The sequence below is a fragment of the Budorcas taxicolor genome, chromosome 10 (assembly GCF_023091745.1).
Source record: "Budorcas taxicolor isolate Tak-1 chromosome 10, Takin1.1, whole genome shotgun sequence".
In the NCBI taxonomy this organism is placed as follows: domain Eukaryota; kingdom Metazoa; phylum Chordata; class Mammalia; order Artiodactyla; family Bovidae; genus Budorcas; species Budorcas taxicolor.
Window position 1 is genome coordinate 70,818,355 of NC_068919.1, and position 22,882 is coordinate 70,841,236.

General features: G+C 34.4%; 1 protein-coding gene across 1 annotated transcript in view; it reads right to left on the reverse strand.

Annotated features, from left to right (window-relative positions):
- Positions 1 to 6,326: 6,326 nt before the first annotated feature.
- The window catches only part of C10H14orf39 (chromosome 10 C14orf39 homolog), a 48,874-nt gene continuing 32,318 nt past the window's right edge, over positions 6,327 to 22,882 (reverse strand). Inside the window, exons 14-18 of the mRNA XM_052647285.1 lie at positions 22,084 to 22,256; positions 20,693 to 20,698; positions 20,265 to 20,403; positions 16,079 to 16,136; positions 6,327 to 6,526 (exon numbers count right to left, since the gene is read on the reverse strand). Of these exons, the coding sequence (XP_052503245.1) occupies positions 6,327 to 6,526; positions 16,079 to 16,136; positions 20,265 to 20,403; positions 20,693 to 20,698; positions 22,084 to 22,256 (576 nt within the window). The remainder of the gene's footprint in view (positions 6,527 to 16,078; positions 16,137 to 20,264; positions 20,404 to 20,692; positions 20,699 to 22,083; positions 22,257 to 22,882) is intronic.

Consider the following 22,882-nt stretch of genomic DNA (forward strand, 5'->3'; position numbering starts at 1 on the left):
CTAAAAGATGATGCTGTGAATGGGCTGCACTTAATATGTCAGCAAATTTGGAAAACCCGGCAGTGACCACAAGACGGGACAAGATATTTTCATTCCAATCCCAAAGTAAGGCAATGCCAAAGAATGTTCAAACTACCCCACAATTGCACCATTTGGATGCTAACAAAGTAATGCTTGAAATTCTCCAAGCTAGGCTTCAACAGTATATGAACCGAGAACTTCCAGATGTTCAAGTTAGATTTAGAAAAGACAGAGGAGCCAGAGATCAAATCGCCAGCATTCATTGGAAAATGGAAAAAACAAGAGAATTCTGGAAAAACATCTATTTCTGCTTCACTGACTATGTTAAAGCCTTTGTGTGGTTCACAACAAACTGGAAAATTCTTCAAGAAATGGGAATACCAAACCTCCTTACCTGCCTCTTGACAAATTTGTATGCAGGTCAAGAAGCAACATTTAAAACTGGCCATGGAACAACGACTGGTTCCAAATTGGGAAAGGAAAACATCAAGGCTGTATACTGTCACTCTGCTTATTTAACTTTTAAGCAGATTACATCATGCGAAATGCCAGGCTGGATGAAGCACAAGCTGCAATCAAGATTGCCAGGAGAATATAAATAACCTCAGATATGCAGATGACACCACCCTTATGGCAGAAAACAAAGAGGAACTACAGAACTTCTTGATGAAAGTGAAAGAGGAGAGTGAAAAAGTTGGCTTAAAATGCAACATTCATAAAACTAAGACCATAGCATCTGGTCCCATCACTTCATGGCAAATAGATGGGGAAACAATGGAAACAGTAACAGATTTTATTTTCTTGGGCTCCAAAATCACTGCAGGTGGTGATTGCAGCCATGAAATTAAAAGACACTTGCTCTTTTTAAGAAAAGCTATGACCAACATGAGTTGAGTTAGTCGCACAGTCATGTCCAACTACTTGCAATCCCATGGATTATAGCTTGTCTGTCCATGGGATTCTCCAGGCAAGAATACTGGAGTGGGTTGCCGTTTCCTTTTCCAGGAGATTTTCCTGTTCCAGGAATTGAATCTGGGCCTCCAGATTACGGGCAGATTCTTTACCTGAGCTACCAAGGAAGCCCAACCTAGACAGCATATTAAAAGGTGGAGACACTACTCTGTGGACAAAGGTCCATCTAGTCAAAGCTATGGCTTTTCCAGTAGTCATGTATGGATGTGAGAGTTGGACCATAAAGAAAGCTGAGTGCCGAAGAATTAATGCTTTTGAACTGTGGTGTTGGAGAAGACTCTTGAGAGTCCCTTGGACTGCAAGGAGATTAAACCAGTTAGTCCTAAAGGAAATCAACACTGAATGTTTATTGGAAGGACTGATGCTGAAGCTCCAATACTTTGGCCACCTGATGCAATGAACTGACTCATTGGAAAAGACCCTGATGCTGGGAAAGATTGAAGGCTGGAGGAGAACGGGATGACAGAGCATGAGATGGTTGGATGGCATCACTAAATTGATGGACAAGAGTTTGAGCAAGTTCCAGCAGCTGGTGATGGACAGGGAAGCCTGACGTGCCACAGTCCATGAGGTCACAAAGAGTCAGACACAACTGAGCAATTGAACTGAACTGAACAGAATGATACATCTGACCTGGGGTTAGTATCAAATATATATAAAGAACTCATACATCTCAGTATAAAAAAATCCAATTTAAAAATGGACAGAGGATCTTTTTTCCCCAAGGAAGATATAAAGATCATCAAGAGACACATAAAAATATGCTCAATATCATTAAAGCCATCACAGAAAAGCAAATCAAAACCACAATGAGACATTACGTTACACACTTTGCAATGGGTATTATCAGAAAGACAAGAAATAACAAGTGTTGGCAAGGATGTGGAGAGAAAGGAACTCTTGTGTATTGTTGGTGAAACTGCACATTCGTATAGCCTGCATGGAAAACAATAAGGAGGTTACTGAAAAGATTAAACTAGAACTACCATATAATCCAGCAATGCTACCTTTAGGTATACATTCAAAGATAATGAAAACACCCCAATATTCTTTGCAGCACCATTTGTAATATGGAAGCAACCTAAGGTACCATTGATAAGAAAGATGTGGAACACACAATGTTCCCGTGTGTGTGTGTGTGTGTGTGTGTGTGTGTGTGTATACACAATGGAGCATAACTCCAGAGAATTAAATCTTGCCCTTTGCAACAACATGAGTGAACCTAGGGGGCAATATGTTAAGTGAAAGATGTCAGACATAGAATGACAATACTGTATGATTTCACTTGTATGTGGAATCTAAAAAACAAAATAATATAGAAACAGATATAGATAAAGAAAACAAACTGGTGATTGCCAGAAAGGAGAATGAGTGGGCAAAATGGGTGAAAGGGATCAAAGGGTACAAATTTACAGTTATAAAATAAGTCACAGAGATGAGATTTAACATACAACATAGGAATATAATTAATAATACTGTAATAACTTTGAATGATGACTAGTGGTTACTAGACTTATCATGGTGATCAATTCATAATGTACATAGACATCAAAACTATGTTGTATACCTGAAATGCATATAATATTGTAGGTCAATTATACTTCAATATTTTAAAAAAAGAAATTTGAGTTTTAAAAATAAAAGAGAAAAATAAAGATGTTCCCAGACATAAAAGGCCTCAGAAGGTTTACTTTTCAAGAATCATCTTGGGAAACACTCTTGGAAGACATACTTGAGCATAAAAATAAATGTACCCAGGAATATACTATGAAATATGGTGAGTAAATGAGAATACATGTCATTAAGTCCTAAAATTTGCTATTATATAAATAAAGAAGCAAAACAAAAACCATATAATATGGGACTAATTACTTCTCAATATCTAGTTTCCTCTTTCTTAGTAATAAAACCCCAGGTAATGTGCTCACCTAAAAGCACACATTTCTCAACTTCATTCTGACCAAAGAGACAAAAGTCACAATATCATATGAGACTATTAGAGGGAGTATGTGCAGAGATTGAATTTGTTACATTGCTTCTGTTTTATGTTTTGGATTTTTATGGCCATGCATGTGAGATCTTTGTTCCCGACCAGGGATTGAACTCTCACCCCTTGCACTGGAAGACGAAGTCTTAACAACTGGACTGCCAGGGCAGACCCAGTCATAGTTTTCATTAGCCTTTTCTTAGCAATTAAGAGCAAATATAAAGATGATCTAAACAACACCAAAACACCTTGACTTAACTAATAAGACTACTACATTACACCCAACAACTGCCAAATACACACTTTTTTCAAATACACACTTTTTTCAAATACACATAATTTGTTAACAAAGAAACTATATGATGGCTCAGACGGTAAAGAATCCACCTGCAATGCAGGAGACCTGAGTTTGATCCCTGAGTTGGGGAGATCCCCTGGAGGAGGGCATGGCAACTCACTCCATTATTCTTGCCTGGAGAATCCCCATGGATAGAGGAGCCTGGTGGGCTACAGTCCATTGGGTTGCAAAAAGTCAGACAGTCTGAGCGACCAAGCACATATACATGGGGCTACAGAAGACTCAAATTTAAAAGAATAGAAATCATATGTTAAATAATCCCAATGCAGTCATATTAAGGTACCAGTAAAAATAAAATATTTACATAACTTTAAATATTTTGAAATTAAATACACTTCTAAATAATTCATAGGTCAAAGAAGTTGAAAGATATATTTAACAAATAGTTTGGGAAAATGATTATGCTACCCACAGCAATCTACAGATTCGATGCAATCCCTATCAAATTACCAATGGCATTTTTCACATAAACCAAAAAAAATTTTTACACTTTGTATATGCTTACTCTTTAATTTCCTCCACACAATTTATGATTGCAGTTTTCTTTTTTTTAGAAATTTTTTATTTTTTAAGGGTTTGAACATTTTTATTTATTTTTTGTTTTTTTATGCATCTGGATTTTAAAAAGTGATTACAGGTTTTTCTATTAAGTGGTAGTTTTATCTTTTGTTTGTTTTTAATTTTTTTATTTTAATTGGAAGCTAATTACTTTACAATATTGTATTGGTTTTGCATACATCAACATGAATCCCCCATGGGTGTACATGTGTTCCCCATCTTGAACCCCCCTCCCACCTCCCTCCCCATACCATCCCTCTGGATATAAAGTCCTCACTGCCTCCTTTACAAATTCAGATCAATCCTATAAACCCAACAAGCATTTAATGAAATCATACTAAATACTAGCCAGTAAAATTATGCAATAAAAAATGTGAAACTAGAAATAGGCAACCTTCTATGAAAGAATTTTATAATCTACATACCTTTAAAATCCTAATTCACATCCTACCTCTTCAATGAATTCTTCCCAGGCTTTCCAGTCCATGATGACAGAATTAGAAAAGAAAGGTTTCTTGGGCCCTCAATCTCTTCCCTTGCAGAGACCAAGTTATAAGCTATAGAATGTGATTATTAACTATTTTATTTTAATATGCTATATTGACTTCTACACTTGTCTCCTCCACTAAATTTTAAGTTCCTTAAGTATAAAGACTTAGGAACTTTCCTGGTGGTCCAGTGGTTAAGAATCTGCTTTCCAATGCAGGGGACACAGTCCGATCCCTGGTCAGGGAACTATGATCCCACATACGGCCGGGAGATAGCCTGTGCACTCTGGAGCCCGAGAAGCACTAGAGTGAAGTACAAGAGCTGTAACAAAGATCCCACATGCTCAACTAAGCCAAATAAATAAATATTTTAAAAAATTTAAATACTATATCTTTAGCAATTTTATGCGTCCTCAAAATGTCACACACAGTGTAGATACTTTAAAAACATGTATTTTACCTTTACATGGTAAATCTAACCATACTTGTTTGCTAGACATTTCTCTATTTAAGAGCAAAAACAAACCATGCCATCAGTGTGTTGCTCAAAGCTAAAACTAGTTTTGAACCTCTTACTAAGTAACAAGCCAGTTACAACATTTTTACCCTTTCTCATATATAGTTAGGGTCTTTATTATGTCAAAACCACCAATTAATTAAATCATACACAATAAAATTAATAGTTGATATAAAAAGAAAAATTCCAGCTTTTTAACTGAAATTTTCATCATTCAACCAGCTGTTAAAGATTTTTAAAACAGTCCAAAGTTTCCTTAAATTCTTTCTACCCTTAGTAATACCATCCTTTTGACGTCTAAAAAGTTTGGGAAGGTTTAGTTACTACAATTGTGATATATATAGACATCCTGAAGAAGCAAGACTGATTTTCACCCAAAATTTGGTTTGGATATTGAGACTGGTGACACCACACACTCCAAATAGGTATGACAAAGCTTATTACTTACAGAATAACATTTTCTGGGGAGAACAGACCCGATCTGAAAACCTAGCCTGAAAATGGCAGAGAAAGGAGATACTAGCTTTGGGTTTTTACGGCAGTTAGGGATAGGCCATGACAAAAGTTCCTATACATGGTTTTGAATATTCCATTGATGCCAAAGGAGGAAACTCCTCGGCTTTCTTACCAGCTTGACCAGATGTGGGGCAGGAGGGGAAGAAAACAGGTGAGGTTCAAAATCTTTCAACAGTCACAAATCAAATTATGAAGTCAGACTCTTTATTACTTCATAACTCAATATAATTAATTTTTAAAAGCACAGGTACAAAGATATTGAGTAGTTATATTTATACAATTTCATCAAAATTTAATTATTCTTCATTTAAGCTATATAAATGAATGACAAGCAAATACTATTAATACATAAAAAACATAAAGGTGAATTTTTTGTTGAAGACAGGAATCAAAGTTTTAAATGTTCTTCAAAAAGGTTTAAGCAAAAATAAATATTAACAGTATCACCATTAATGCAACCACTCAACTTTCATAAATTACTCTAGCCATTCACATTTAATTTTCTTCTATTAAAGATACCATCTTAAAATAATGAGTAATATTTAAATTTTGTTGTATTATAAAAAATAACATTTTATTCAATATCAATAGTATAAATTCTTCAAGATCATTATAAAGTATCACTCTCTTTACTGTAGCAGTGAAGCATAGGTTTTCAAAGAATATAGCTTGCAAAATCAAAACCAAAATAAATAATGATAGCTATTGCTGTGAATAAAAATAAATGTAGATGACCCAGGCTTAATTTCCTTCAATATTAAATCAATATAATCAAATAATGTTACTATGGTAACCCATTATTTCTTTAATCAACAAAAGAAAGTGGTCTTCATAGTTTAAGTAACAACATAAATTTATGCCCTAGATAATTGCAGAGCAGTAAAATAATTCAATAAATCAGTAACTAGTTCAAAAAAAAGTAAATTGTGTGGTATTTTGTGAGGTAGATGAAAACCCTTTTACAGAAGAAAGTGCTGAATTTTGATCCTGTTCAAATGAAAACGGAAAACTAAAATCATCTCTTCCAGCTCCAAATGTATGAGTTGAAGAGTCTGATGGAAAAGAAAAAGTAAAGGCATCTTCTCTTTCTGGTTTCCCAAATAAGTTTCCTGAGGAAGAGAAATATTACAATGTCATGCAATTTATGTTACATAACTTGTACAACCTACCAAATTACAGTACATAGCATACAATAAATAGGGTAACATTAAATCAGATATTTAATTGTCTTCCTCTTATGTGCAAAGCTTTGTCTTTTGTACTATGGAAGGTTAAACAGCTTCAAACTTAAACCCTACTTTGATGTAATTTTAATTCAAGTATATAAAGAGTGTTGTGTTAAGTCACTCAGTTGTATCTGACTCTTTGCGACCCCATGGACTGTAGCCCGCTAGGTTCCTCTGTCCCTGGGATTCTCCAGGCAAGAATACTAGAGTGGGTTGCCATTTCCTTCTCTAGGGGAATCTTCCCAATCCAAGGATTGAACTTGGGTCTCCTGAATTGAATTCTTTCCCATCTGAGCCACCATGAAAGCTAGTGTATAAGGTAGAAAAAGGAATAAAAAATCTCAGATGGAGAGAATAGCACAGAGGAACAGAAATAGATGTTCATAAGAAATATAAGGGAAACAGAAATCAATTCAATTTATCAGAAGCATTGAGAAATAACAGAATTATGAGCTTGAAAATGAATGAATATCCAACTACAGAATCTGTACTTTACTTGGTAGATAAGATGAAACCATTAAAAGTTTTCAAGCAAAGATATGATAAGATTTGAACTGCTTTATAAGAATTTCTCAAAAGATAATAAGAAAGACTGGAATAGGAAAATGTTTAGAAATGGGGCTAAACAGGAAAGAGATGATAAATGCTTGGCATTACCTAAAATGATAGAAAAAGAATGGAGAAAGATCTGGTGATCTGAAACATACTATATAAGTCAGGTTTATTCAACTATTATTTATTGAGTAACTACAATATACTTTTCATGGCATTGTTTAAGGAAATTGACAGAACAATGAAAGGAGTTTTATAGATTTAAAAGGAACTTTTGAAATCAACCTCATAAAGAATTATTTGGTTAATGATTCCAAGAACTGCCATTAAAGAAAAATATTGTTTTTCATTCATTCTATTAAGACTACAATTGTAAAATAAATTTTCAATATCTTAATTATAATTTTAATTACTATTTAACAAGTTAAAATGTATAGCAATCCAAAGACTTATTTGAAGTAAGTCTTTTAAAGCATCTATATTTTTTCCACAGAGAACCAATTCAATTAATACATTAAGCAAAACAATTCACTTTGTGCCATTTTGAAATTTCATATATTTTCAAATATCTTGGTTACTTTACCAACCAGCAACAGGTTGGGTGGGTGGATGGATGAACAGAGGGATGGACAGATGGCTAGACTGATCTTGAATTCTTCCTCTTTCCCTTTCTCACTTCATTTTTCCACTGACTTTAGTATACATATGTAAGACTTAAACAAAAGAAAATAGCTATAACATAGCTAAAGATCCAGGAAGAACTAAAAATCTTAAACCTCCCTTTGAAAAAAATGAGTCTGACATTATTTTAATTTCAGAAGAAAAGAAGTTCATATGAAATATTCATAAAACTATGATCACTATAAATAAAATAATAGATTACTATTCAAGATTACTGTGTAGTCCAGGTGCTGGGGAGAATTCAAAGGTGAATAAAACAGAGTCCTGCCCTCAAAGAACCTATGATTAGAAAAGATTTTGTATATATTCATAAATAATTACAGCATAATAATAGTACAGGTATGAAAATGTATTTAAAAAAGAGAATCAGAAAAGTAGAGAGCTTTTTCAAAATAGAAAATAACTTTTATTTCTATATAACAACTAAAAATTCATTAAAATGTCTTAAAAATTTATAATTTGTAATAGGATGCACAGCAGTCTCATATCTAGAAATAATCTAATTAAATATGGCTACTTTGCTTTTCTCTGGAGAAAGAAATGGCAACCCACTCCAGTATTCCTGCCTGAGAAATCTCATGGGCAGAGGCACCTGGCGGGCAACAGTCCATGGGTTGCAAAAAAGTTGGACCCGATTTAGCAACTAAACAACAAAACTCTGCTTTTACCATGTTTTAAAAATGACTAATGGAAAGTCAATTCCAACTGCTGCCCATCTTGTCGATCTGGGAAGTTTTCTTAAACTAAGTTACTCAGTCTTCAGATAATATCTTTTTTACTTACTGTTAGACAACCAGGGCCCCAAGTTTTATAGTTTAGAGAATATTCTTTATCTAGTTCCTTTTAGGGAGATACTTTTTTTGGAATGGAATGTCAAAGGGGAAAATAAAAGGTTTTATGGAAGAGTCTTGGTCTTGAAAAGATGGTTAGAAAGAGATGGAAGTTGAGGATTTCAGCAAGAAAAAGTAGATAAGAAAGTGTGGGCAGATTAGGGATGCAGTGAGTTCTTCAGTATAGCCAAAGCATAAATTATTTTAATAGGAAAAAAGGCTTAGGAGCTAGGTTAGAAAACTGGGAGCATAATTTGCTACTCTAGGGGATACATTAAAAGTATTTAACCAGGGCAATGAGATGGTCAGTACTGTGCATAAGGAAGAATAACTGGGGTATGATCTATAAGTAAGTTAAAAGGATAAAAAGACCAATTACAATGTTACTGAAATAGCACAAGTAAATGATAATAAGAGTCTTAAATTTAATTATTTCCATATAATGAAAATAGAAAAGAAAAGTATTTCAAAGAGAGAACTGACACAACTTGATGACTTGTTGAATATAGTCATAGGCACAGAAAAAATTTACAATTATGACTGATGTTCTCAGTCTTAGCAACTAGAAAATGGAGATACCATCAGGTACATCAGAAAGAGAACCAGTCTGATTTCAGATATGCTGAGTTTTAAATGTCAACAGACGTTTTAGATATAAAGAGATATCGATCATATAATTACAAATAAAGTCCTATCAGATAACTTTACTTGTGAACTTTACCAAATACTTAAAGAAGAATTAATATCAATTTTTTTCAAGCTCTTAAAAAAAATCAAAGAAGATGGAACATTTCAACACACTTTACAAGGCTAGCTTACCTTCATACTGAAGCCAGAAAAGGATACTACCATAAAAAATAAACTACAGACTAAAACCTCTGATGAATACAGATGCAAAAATTCTCACCAAAATACTTGCAAACCAAATTAAGCATCATGTTAAAAGGATCACTCATCATGCTCAAGTAAGATTTATACCTTGGATACAAGGATGGTTTGATGTATGCAAATCAATCATTGTGATATATCACATTAATAGAATGAAAGAAAAAACCAAATGATCATCTCAGTAGTTGCAGAGGTAACATTTGACAAACATCAGGCATAGGAGAAATGCACCTTAACATAACAAACATAATAAAGGCCATTATACAATAAATCTACCGCTAACATCATACACAATAATAAAAGACTGAAAGCTTTTCCTCTACAATCAGGAACAAGACAAGGGTGTTTACTCTCAACACTCCCATTCAACATAGTATTGAGTCCTTGTCAGAGCATTCAGGCAAGAAAAAGAAACAAAGGCCTCGAAACTGGAAATGAAGAGGCAAAACTGTCTCAGTAGAACAGAACTGAGAGCCCAGAAATAAACCCAAACATATAAAGCTAATATTTGATAAAGAAGCCAAGAATACTCAGTGGAGAAAAGATAGCCTCTTCAATAAACAGTGCTGGGAAAATAGAATATTCATATGGAAAAGAATTAAAGTAGATGACTTATACTACTCACAAATATTAACTCAAAACAGTGTAAAGACTTAAAATTTAAAACTGGGTACTATGAAACTCCTAGAAGAAAATATAAGAAAAAAGATCCCTGATTTGAGTCTCGACAATAATATTTGGATATAACACCTAAAAGCACAAGCAAAAGAAAAAACTTCTGCACAACAAAACAATCGACAGTGTGAAGAGACAACTTACAAAATTGTAAAATATATTTGTAAACTATATAGCCAATACAGGGTTAACATCCAAAATATATAAAGAACTCATACAACTCAACAGCAAACAAACAAGTAATTCAATTAAAAATGGACAAATAGTCTGAATGGGTATTTTTCCTAAGAAGATATATAAATGGCCAGCAAGAACACGAAAAGATGTTCAATGTCACTAGTCACTACGGAAATGCAAGTTAAAAATGCAATGAAATATCTTCTCACACCTGATAGAATGGCCAAGAAATAAATGTTGGTGAGGATGTACCGAAATGGGAACCCTTGTGCACTGTTGTTGGGTTTATATACTGCTAAAGCTACTATGGAAAACAGTATGGAAGTTCCTAAAAAATAAAAATAAAAATAGAACTACTATATGATCCAGCAATTCTACTTCTGGGAATATATCCAAAAGAAACAAAGCACTAACTTGGAAAAATTTCTGCACCCCCATGTTCATAGCAGCATTATTTACAATAGCCAGGACATGGAAATAACCTAAGTGTACACTGATGAATGAATGGATAAAGAAGTCATCAGATATCTAAAAATGCATACAGACATATGAATATTATTCAGCCATAAAAAAGGAAAAAATCCTGATATTTACAACAACATGGATGGACCTTGAGGGCATTATGCCAAGTGAAATAAGTCAGATGCTATATAATTTCATTTATAAGTGGAATCTAAAAAATCGGAAAAGAAAGAAAACCAGACTCACAGAAAAAGAGATCAGATTAATGGTTACCAGTGATGAAGATGTCAAAAAGTACAAACTTTCAGATATAAGGTAAATAAGTACTAGGGATAGAATGACATGATGCCATAGTTAACATTGTCGTGCTATATATATGAAAATTCTTAAGGGATTAAACCCTAAAAGTTCTCATGGTGAAGAAAACAATTTTATTTTTATTGTATCTAATTTGATGATGGATGCTAACTAAACTTACTGTGGGATACCATTTCACAATATATGTACATCAAATCATTATGTCACACATCTTAAATTTTTATTTAAGTGGTGTATGACAATTTTATCTCAATAAAACTTAGGGGGAGGCTAAAAAAGTAACGTATGGGAGTTTAAGAGAATTGGGAGAAGTCAGGAGGGAAGATATGAATTTGGTCATCACCTGTATTAAAATATTTGAAAATGCTAAAATGAATGAGTGTCAAGTGAATGAAAAAGTCAAAGGGGAGAATGTAAATAGATTTAATATTTTAGATAGTAGGCATTTAAAGCATGTCTACAATTGGTAAATTCATTCTGGTATTGTGATATTTAATAACCATTTATGACAATTCCAAAACATATGTCTCACCCCACTGAATTTCAGATTCAAATATAAAATTTCCCATTTACTTTCACTTAATATCTACTATAGACTTTTCAATGATAAAACTTCTAAAATTAACTCCTGTCAATCTCAAGGGCTTCCCTAGTGGCTCAGACAGCAGAGTCTGCCTGCAATGCGGGAGACCCAGGTTTGATCCCTAGGTTGGGAAGATCCCCTGGAGAAGAAACGGCAACCCACTCCAGTATTCTTACCTGGAGAATTCCATGAATGGAGGAGCCTGGCGGGCTACAGTCCATGGGGTCGCAAAGAGTTGGACATGACTGAGCAGCTAACACTGTATAAGACAGTGGCAATCTCAAATTAACTTTTATAGCCTTCCATATTTCAATAGATGTTAATTCTATTCTTACAATTATTCATATCAAAATCTTGGCATCATCCATCTTCCTCTTAATCTTTACATCCAGTCCATAAGTAAATCCTTAACAACTCTTCAGAAAACTATATAACTAAAATCTCTATAACTATATAACTAAACTAAAACTAAACTAAAAACTAAATAACTATAAAATTTTAATAACTAAAATCTGTCCTCTTCTTACCACTTCTACTGACTTCAACATCACCATTATCAGTTTTCACCTGTATTATTTCAATAGCTTCCTAATAAATCCCCCTGATTTCCCCCACGCTTCCATAAGGTCTGTTTCTCCATGAAGCAGCCAAGCAATTATTTAAGACCTAATTAAACTTAAAAGCTTTTGCACAATGAAAGAAACTATAAGCAAGGTGAAAAGACAGCTTTCAGAATGAGAGAAAATAATAGCAAACGAAGCAACTGACAAAGAATTAATCTCAAAAATATTCAAGCAACTCCTGCAGCTCAATTCCAGAAAAATAAGCAACCCAATCAAAAAATGGGCCAAAGAACTACACAGACATTTCTCCAAAGACGACATACAAATGGCTAACAAACACATGAAAAGATGCTCAACATCACTCATTATCAGAGAAATGCAAATCAAAACCACAATGAGGTGCCATCTTACGCCAGTCAGAATGGTTGCTATCAAAATGTCTACAAACAATAAATGCTGGAGAGAGTACGGAGAAAAAGGAAACCTCTTACACTGTTGGTGGGAATGCAAACTAGTACAGCCACTATGGAGAACAGTGTGGAGATTCCTTAAAAAACTGGAAATAGAACTGCTATACGGCCCAGCAATCCCACTGCTGGGCATATACACTGAAAGAGACACATGTACCCCAATGTTCACTGTAGCACTGTTTACAATAGCCAGGACATGGAAGCAACCTAGATGTCCAGTGGCAGACAAATGGATAAGAAAGCTGTGGTACATACACACAATGGAGTATCACTCAGCTCTTAAAAAGAATGCATTTGAATCAGTTCTAAAGAGGTGGATGAAACTGGAGCCTATCATACAGAGCAAAGTAAGTCAGAAAGAAAAACACCAATACAGTATATTAACGTATATATATGGAATTTAGAAAGGTGGTAACGATGACCCTATATGCGAGACAGCAAAAGAAACAAAGATGTAAAGAACGGACTTTTGGACTCTGTGGGAGAAGGCGAGGGTGGGATGATTTAAGAGAATAGTACTGAAACATGCATATTATCATATGTGAAATGAAACCTGCCAGTCCAGGTTTGATGCACGAGACAGGGTGCTCAGGGCTGGTGCACTGGGATGACCCTGGGGGATGGGATGGGGAGGGAGGTGGAAGGGAGGGTCAGGATGGGGAACACATGTACAACCATGGCTGATTCATGTGAATGTATGGCAAAAACCCCCACAATATTGTAAAGTAATTAGCCTCCAATTAAAAGAAAAAAAACCTGTCAGATCATTTCAGTCCTTGCTGAACTCTTTAATAGCTTCCCATCTCAAACAGAAACCCCGTCCCCCAAAGTCCTTAAATGGTCTAAGGGCCTAGTATGGTGTGTTCTCCCTCCAACCTCTCTGATTCAATTTCCTACTGGTTTTTCCTTCTTTATTTTATCCAAATCATATAAATTTAGCTGCTGTTCAATGAACATGCTGAGCACAGTCCTATCTCAAGATCTCTGCACTCTGTGCCTAGAACCTGCACCTCCTTCAGGTCTCTGCTCAAATGCTGCATTTTAGTGATGCCTTCTCTGATTCTTTCATAACACAGCAACTATCTTCCCAATCCAAATTCTCCCTATTTCCCTTACTCTGCTTAACTTTTCTTCATAATACTTATCCCTACAAGTGATCAGAGTTAACATCAAGCCCATGCTGATCCAGGCCCCCCTGGAAGAATGAATTTGGGAGTCTGACTCCTCATAGCACTGTTTTGTTAGAAAATACAGAATTATGGTAAATGTAGAATGATGTGTCTGCCTATTCTACTGGATGGGATGACACCTGAATTAGAGGAGCTGTGAGTTGATACAAAGTCTTTGGGCCTCATGACTGCTGCTGCTGCTGCTAAGTTGCTTCAGTCGTGTTCGACTCTGTGCAAACCCAGAGACTGCAGCCCACCAGGCTCCCCCGTCCCTGGGATTCTCCAGGCCAGAACACTGGAGTGGGTTGCCATTTCCTTCTCCAATGCATGAAAATGAAAAGTGAAAGTGAAGTCTCTCAGTCGTGCCCGACTCTCAGTGACCTCATGGACTGCAGCCCACCAGGCTCCTCCATCCATGGGATTTTCCAGGCAAGAGTACTGGAGTGGATTGCCATTGCCTTCTCTGGGCCTTATGACTAGAATAGTATTAAAAGACTGGTGGGAAATTGCCTGCTGCTTTTGTGTGTCGACATGACTTACCTGTGCCATTCCTCTTATTCATAGTGGCTTTACATGTCCCTTGTGGATGAGGTAGCAAAAGAAAGTTTATTTTTATTTTGGTTGCTAGTTTATTATTTTGGTAGCTCAATGAGACAAAGGTGCTGTACATGCTGTTATCATCTATCCCTTATCTTTCTATAAAGCTAATTAAACCTAAGACTAAAATTTGTGACACATGAGTCTGGCTGCCAATTCAAACCCATACCAACTGTTTTTAGTGTATTACCTGACATATAAAGGTTGTCTATTTTCAGCTTCTCCCAATAGAACATAAATAAACCCTATGAGAACTTTGCATTTTTGTCCACTATTCTATCGCTGCAACCAGAAGCAGTATCTGATATCAAGTATGCTGCTGTGCTGTGCTATGCTTAGTCATTCAGTCATGTCCAACTCCTTGCAACCCCATGGACTGTAGCCCTCCAGGCTCCTTTGTCCATGGGAACTCTCCAGGCAAGAATACTGGAGTGGGTTGCCATGCCCTCTTCCAGGGATATCAACTATACTATATATGTAATATATATATATATATATATATGTATATGTTGAATAAATGAATTAATAAAGAGATAAAAGAAGAAAGAAAATGCAATAAGAAGTAAGCCCCAGCAAGATAAGAAGAAATCCATGGACTTCCCCGGCAATCCAGTGGTTAAGACTCTGTCTTCCAATGCAGGGAGCTTGGGTTTGATCTCTGCTGGGGAAACTAAGGTCCCACATGCTTCAGGCTATAGCCAAAAATGTTTTTAAAAAGAAGAAATACAGAAACTCCAAAAGGAAGACAAAAATATTCAACCATATCAAATGCTGTGAAGAGACTGAATATGATTATAAATATAAAATACTCATAATATTTGGTTATTGGTAGGTCATTAATACCAATTAATGTGAGAGTTGGACCATAAAGAAAGCTGAGCACCAAAGAATTGATGCTTTTGTACGTGGTGTTGGAGAAGATGCTTGAGAGGCCCCTGGACTGCAAGGAGATCAACTCAGTCACTCCTAAAGGAAATCAGTCCTGAATATCATTGGAAGAACTGATGCTAAAGCTGAAGCTCCAATACTTCGGTCACCTGATATGAAGAACTGACTCACTGGAAAAGACCCTGATGCTGGGAAAGATTGAAAGCAGGAGAAGAATGAAATGACAGAGGATGAGACGGTTGGATGGCATCACCAACTCGATGGACATGAGTTTGAGCAAGCTCTGGGAGTTGGTGATGGACAGGGAAGCCTGGCATGCTGCAGTCCATGGGGTCACAAAGAGTTAGACACAACTGAGCGACTGAGCTGACTGAACTGAAGTCATCAATAATATTGGAAAAAGCAAGTTTTAGTAGAGTGAGAGAAGTGAGAGAAGAAGCTAAATTGCTAAAAATAATAATTAGTGAGTGGTGCAGAAGGACCAGTAATTTTTAAAGAATATTAACTAAGTGCCTAAGAAACTCAGACAAGCTAAACACAAATGGTGAAAGTTTTATATATAGCAAACTTCAAATCACTTACCAATTTCTTGTTGTGATGAGAGAGGATTTAAATTTCCTGAAGAATAATGTTCACTAAACTGAAAAATAATTTCCATTAAATATTATTCATGAAATCAGTAGAACAGTACGCATAGCATTTATATTAGACTCCAAAGCCTAGTTCTTCTTGAGCATAATTAGAGCAGAAAAAATGGCAGCATTCTATATAGAATATGATTGCAATTAAAAAGAGGTCTATCTTTAAAACTATCATTGATGTATTAAAATAAGGCTTATTGATTTGACTCTGGCAATATATAAAATATTAATAGGCAATACATATTGTACCAAGGATAGTTCCTACTTTGGAATGTTAATATAACCTAAAATTCTAATTAACTTTGTTTTATTCTAAAGGCCTTTTACAAATCAGGTTGTATTATATAATAAAATAATACAGTTTGATAGCATCATGCCAGTTCAAATAAACTTTTGCTGCCAAAAGAATCTGTTTCCTTTATAAAACGGGCTTTTCAAAAACTATGATAATTAAATATAGTTTTCTGTTCTCTTTTTTCCCCTCTTAGCATTACATTATGAGCATTTTTCCATGTAACTATTCTTCTAAAACTTTAATCCTTCTATATCATTTTAATATTCCTCTATATGGACATAACATATAGCTTCAATCATTCTTCTGTTTAAACATTTAGATTGTTCCTATTTCTTTTTCTAATATAAATCACACTTGAATAAATATTATTATGCACAGATTTATATACTTTGACAATTAATAAGGAAAGCTGTTTTTCCCAGAGATTTTTTTAAGTCACTTGAATTTCTTTGTCAGTGAATTAACTAGTCACCAAATGGACTTTGTCCATATCTCTATTGAGGCAGTAATTTTCTTGCTGGTACATATAAGGTGAAAGGTGAAGTCGCTCAGTCGTGTCCAACTCTTTGCGACCCCGTGGACTGTAGCCTACCAGGCTCCTCCGTCCATGGGATTCTCCAGGCAAGAATACTGGAGTGGGTTGCCATTTCCTTCTCCAGGGAATCTTCCCAACCCAGGGATTGAACCCAGGTCTCCCGCATTGGAGGCAGACGCTTTAACCTCTGAGCCACCAGGGAAGCCCTAAGCTCTTTACATAATAAAGATCTTAATTCTTTGTCATATTATTGCAAATATTTTATATCACATTATTGTTTTGCCTTTAAAACTTTTTGACATACAAAAAATTTTGTATGTAACCAAACCAAAACCATTTTTATTTTCTTTTGCCTCTTCTTCCACTGTTTCATGCTTAGAGAATCCTTCTTCTTCCTAAGCTCTAGTAAATATTCACCTATATTTCTTCTGAAATATTTTATAGTTAACATTTTAAAATTTAATGTATCTATAGCATCTTGGAGAAGGAAATGGCAACCCACTCCAGTATTCTTGCCTGGAGAATGCCATGGACAGAGGAGCCTTGGGGGGTACAGTCCATGGGGTCGCCAAGAGTCGGACACAACTGAGTGACTAAGCACATAGAATCTACTTGTGCACGTGTACAACAAACGCTTAATTTATCCCTCCTAATTTGTGGCCCTATTCCCACCACAGTCTAAATTCTTCTGTTTCAAGACACTGTCCATGCCATGGATCAATCAATCCTTGTACCATTATCACACTATTTTGATTGCTCAAAGGTTTATAGGATATTTCAATATGTAGAAACTGAAGTTTCCTCTTACCAGTCTTCTATTTCAGAATACTGTCTTATCATTAAAATAAGTAGGAGCTATAATAATATCCTCTCTTTTGTTCCTAATATAGGTAAATTGTCTAATCTTTTCCTTTATCAATCTAGTAAGTTTATAAATTGTGTTAGTTTTTTTCAAAGAACCAACTTTAGCTTTGCTAATATTTTCTATTGTTTGTTTTCTAATTCAGTGACTTCTTATCTTTCTTATTTTTAATTGTACTTACTTTGGGTTTACCGTCTTTTTTTCGCTTTTCAAGGTAGAACTTTAGGTCATTGATGACAGACCTTTCTTTTCTATTAATTATTTAAAGTTATTTTGTTCTGGTTTGGGCAGGAACCCACAGATTTTTATATGCTGAATGTTCATAATTCATTTTAAAATCTTTTCTAATTTATTCTTCGATCCATGGCATAAATATTCAGGAATTTCCTAATATGTTATTGATTTCTAATTTAATTTCACTGAGATCAGAGAAAATATTCTACATGATTTCTATCCTTTTCAATTTATTAAGACCCATTTAATAGCCCAGAATATGATCTATCTATCATGGTGAATGTACCATCACCACTTGAAAAGAATAAATATGTTGCAGTTGTTGGATGTGGAGTTCTACAAATGTCAATTAGGTCAAGGGGGTTGATAGGGTTGTTCGGATTTTATGTAAGATATTTCTTGATTGTGTTGTCTAATTCTATCAATTGCTGAGAAAGGGGTGTTAAAAATCTCTAACTAAACTTGTTTTCATCTATTTCTTTAATTCTGTCAGTTTTTGTTTCTACTTACACATGGAGAGGAAAAGACCAACTAATTACCTGAAAATTTTTTCACATTGACAATACGTGAAGCTTGTTTAGAACTATAAAGCCAAACTAATTTTTAAACTGCCTTTAACTGCACTTCAAATTCTGAGATTCTGTTTTTACAAATAGAATCAATGTGAGACACTTGAAGTTAAAAGCAGAAAGACAATGGGGGAACTATTTTAAACTATCAATACTCAGAATCTTTTAAAAACCACCTCTGCAAGTGGTGGTGGAAAAGTTAGACAGCTGCATAAATCAACAAACTTAGACCACATCTTCACACCATACACAAAAATAAACTCAAAATGACTTAAAGACTTAAATATAAAACAAAACATCATAAAACTCCCAGAAGAGAACACAGGCAGAACAGTCTCTGACATAAATTGCACCTATGTTTTCTTGTCTCCCAAGGCAAAGGAAATAAAAACAAAAATAAACAAATGGGAGCTAATCAAACTTACAAGCTTTTGCACAGCAAAGAAAACCATAAACAAAATGAAAAGACAACCTACATACTGGGAGAAAATATGTGCAAATGATACAACCAACAAGGCTTAATTTCTAAAACATACAGCTCATATAGCTCAACAACAACAAAAAAGCAACCCAACCAAAAAAATGGGCAGAAGACCTAAACAGACATTTCTCCTAAGAAGACACACAGTTGGCCAACAGGCACATGCAAAAAGATGCTTAATATCATTAATTATTAGGGAAATGCAAATCAAAACTATAATGAGCAATTATCTCACACCAGTCAGAAGGGTCATCATTAAAAAGTCTACAAATAACAAATGCTAGAGAGGCTGTGGAGAAAAGGGAACCTCTTACACTACTGGTGGGACTGAGGTAGCCACAATGGAAAACACTACAAAGGTTTCACAAAAAACTAAATATAAAGTTGCCATACAATCTAGCAGTCTCACTCCTGGGCATACACCCAGACAAAACTGTAATTCAAAAAGATATATATACCCCTGTAAGTTGTTCATGGTAGCACAACTTACAGTAGTCGAGACATGAAAATAGCTTAAATTTCCATTCACAGATGAATGGATAAAGGTGTGTTATATATTATATATACAATAGAATATTACTCAGCCATTAAAAAGAATGAAACGATGCCATTTGCAGCAACATGGATGGACCTAGAGATTATCATACTAAGCTAAGTAAGTCAGAAAGAGAAATATAAATACCATATGATATCACTTATATGTGGTATCTAAAAATACAATATAAATCAATGTATCTACAAAATAAAAACAGACACAGATATAGACAGACTTGCAGTTGCCAAGGGTAGACTGGAAGGGGAGGGAAGGATTGGGAGTTTTGGATTAGCAGAAGCAAACTTTTATATATAGTATGGATAAACAAGGTCCGACTGTATAGCATAGGGAACTACATTCAATATCCTGGGACAAAACATAATGGAAAATAATATGAAAAAGAATATATATGTATAACTGAATCACTTTGTATAGCAAAAATTAACAGCAGAAATTAATATAACATTGTAAATCAGTTATACTTCAATAAAATTTTTTTAAAAAGAAATTGTCTCTGTTTTGTACTCTGCTTAAAGAAAGTTTGATATTAAAGAATTAAACTTATTGAGGTCCTAGTGAACAAATTTTTAGGAATAAAACGAGCTTCTCATATTACCTGATGTGATGAGATTTCTGAATCAAATACAGAAGAATCAAATAAATTCAATCCAGGGGATCGAGAAGTATAACTCATTAAAAAAGAAAATCCAGGGGAGTCCTTTTGTGTTTGATTCTCAGTAGCTGTATTTCTATTTCTGATACAGAGAAATAAGAAAATCATCAAATTGTAAAGTACATATTATCAAATATTGCAGACTGGTAAGCACCATAGGTACTATGTTATAAAGGTAAGAATTAGCACAGCAGGAAAAAGGAGGAAGTAGTTATTGAAGTGTCAAACCTATGGAGAAGAAAACCCATGGTTTGGGTGGAGACTAATATTAAATAAAGTATAATAATCAATTATGAAATTATAATAAAGAATTCTTTCTAAGCATATACTGTCAGGCTCTATTCTATGTATTTCCATTATCATTAATTTACTTATTCCTTAAACAACCCTCTGAGATAGCTACCATTACTATCACCTCCATTTCATAGAAGAGGATTTTGTGGCATAGAACGATTAAATGATTTGCTTGAAAGAATATAAGTGCCAGAGTTGGGATCTGAATGTAGCAACACAGACTCAAAGTCCAAGTTCTTAAACTTGATGTTAAACTGTTCCCAAGATCTTGAAAGCAGTCACAAAATTTTAGTCTTAATGAAAAGCCAGCCATGACAGATTGTTTCATAAGGGAGTTAAGTTATAAAATGATTTGGGAAAAACAGTTAGACAAGCCAGTATATAACACAGTGGTTAAAACCATGAATTCTGGAGGCAGAACTGCCTGGGTTTAAATCTCAACTCTATCACTGATGAGTTGCAGCATCTGTGATTCTGTTTCTTCATCTATAAAATAAGGATAATAATGTGCTTACATCTCACAAAGCTGTTGTGAATATGAAAGGAGCAATACTTATAAAATGCTTACACTCAAATTCACTTAATAGTGCTATTAAGTGTTAAATAATAGAAGTCTGAAGATACCTCCATAACTATCTCCATGACTGTTAATGAGTCACTTTACAGATTGGTTTTCTCATCCATAAGGAGAGGTTTTAGTATATGATTGCAACACCCTTTAACAGTTCCCAGATTTGAAGATGAATTCCATTTGGAACATCCTGTGTTTGAGTCAACAGCATGACATTTATACATAAAAATCTTACTAGCAATTTAAAATACAAAGTAGAACACAGGAGAGAGATTCCTGATGAAGTGAAATCTATTTGACACATATTTTAGAAGAATCCCAGGATTCAACATTAAAGAAAAGACTGAACTAAACAAAAAGCTTAAATATAGCATTAGTTTTTTGGCTGTAAACTACAAATCTGTGGTTTCCAAAGTTAAATAACGATGTTAGAGATATTTATGTCAACCAAAGTTACTTAAATAATGGCAGTTTTTGTTTAAGACACTACAACATTAAGGCAAAATGACTGCTGGAATATTATTCAATGATGTCTACAATCTACCAAATGTGATAGTAACTTTTTAGCTTGACAATTTAATATTTTCCATACATCTTTTATTCTTCTGAAAATCTTAAATCTTGTAATATTAAATTTGATAGGTACTCAGGATCCATGTTACCTTCAGCTAAACATTTCAGGGTAAAATGGGGAAAAGGGTCTATAAAATGAGATGGCAGAATGGTAGGTATATGAGAGTTCATTATACTAATCTCTCTCCTTTGTATATTTGAAATATTCCATAATAGAAAACTTTTTAAAGTTAGAGGTATTAAGCATTTTACTATTCCTATCAATTATTTACATAATTCAAAATATATAGATTCTTTCAATATAATAATTAATTAAAACCTTACATTTCAAATGAGGGAGTTTTAGGTAATTTCTCCACAGAGTCAGGTGTTTTCACATCTTCAGGAGTTTGTAAAAATAAAGGAATTTCAGAAGTTCGTGGAAAAATCCCAGCCCTTTCTTCTACTTCATCACTATTACTTTCTATTTGCTTCCCAAAATGTTCTGCATATGTAATCTGCAAATTCAAAGTAACAGAAAGCTATAAAAGGAATATTATTGCATTAATAAACTCACATATGTAAAAATATGTGAGGTTAAAAACATCAATATTAACATATGATGTTTTCAATTCATAAACAAAATAAGTGAAATAAGAATAACTAGTGAAAGTGATACCAAAATATATCTGTCAGCAAACAGGAGAATAATTATTTTCAATTTTCTCATTTTTTTCTTCCCAGCTCTATCTCACCTATCCCTACCTGCAAAATTAACTCACAACCAGGATATACTCAGATTGATGAAGAAAAATGGTTAGAAATAATTTTCTTTTCAAAATTTCTACATTGTGCTCTGGGTCAAGATTTATATACTCCTTGGAAGGAAATGGCAATCCACTTCAGTACTATTGCCTGGAAAATCCCACGGACAGAGGAGTCTGGTAGGCTACAGTCCATGGGGTCGCAAAGAGTTGGACACAACTGAGCAATTTCACTTTCACTTTCACTTTGAAAGAAAAGGGCAATCTTTTTCTCAGTGATTATGTTCTTTACATTTTTTGCCCTTATAAATTCATTATACTAGTTTCCCTACAAAATTGAGGACTTGAATACTAACTCCCCTTTATATCATTTGGTAAGC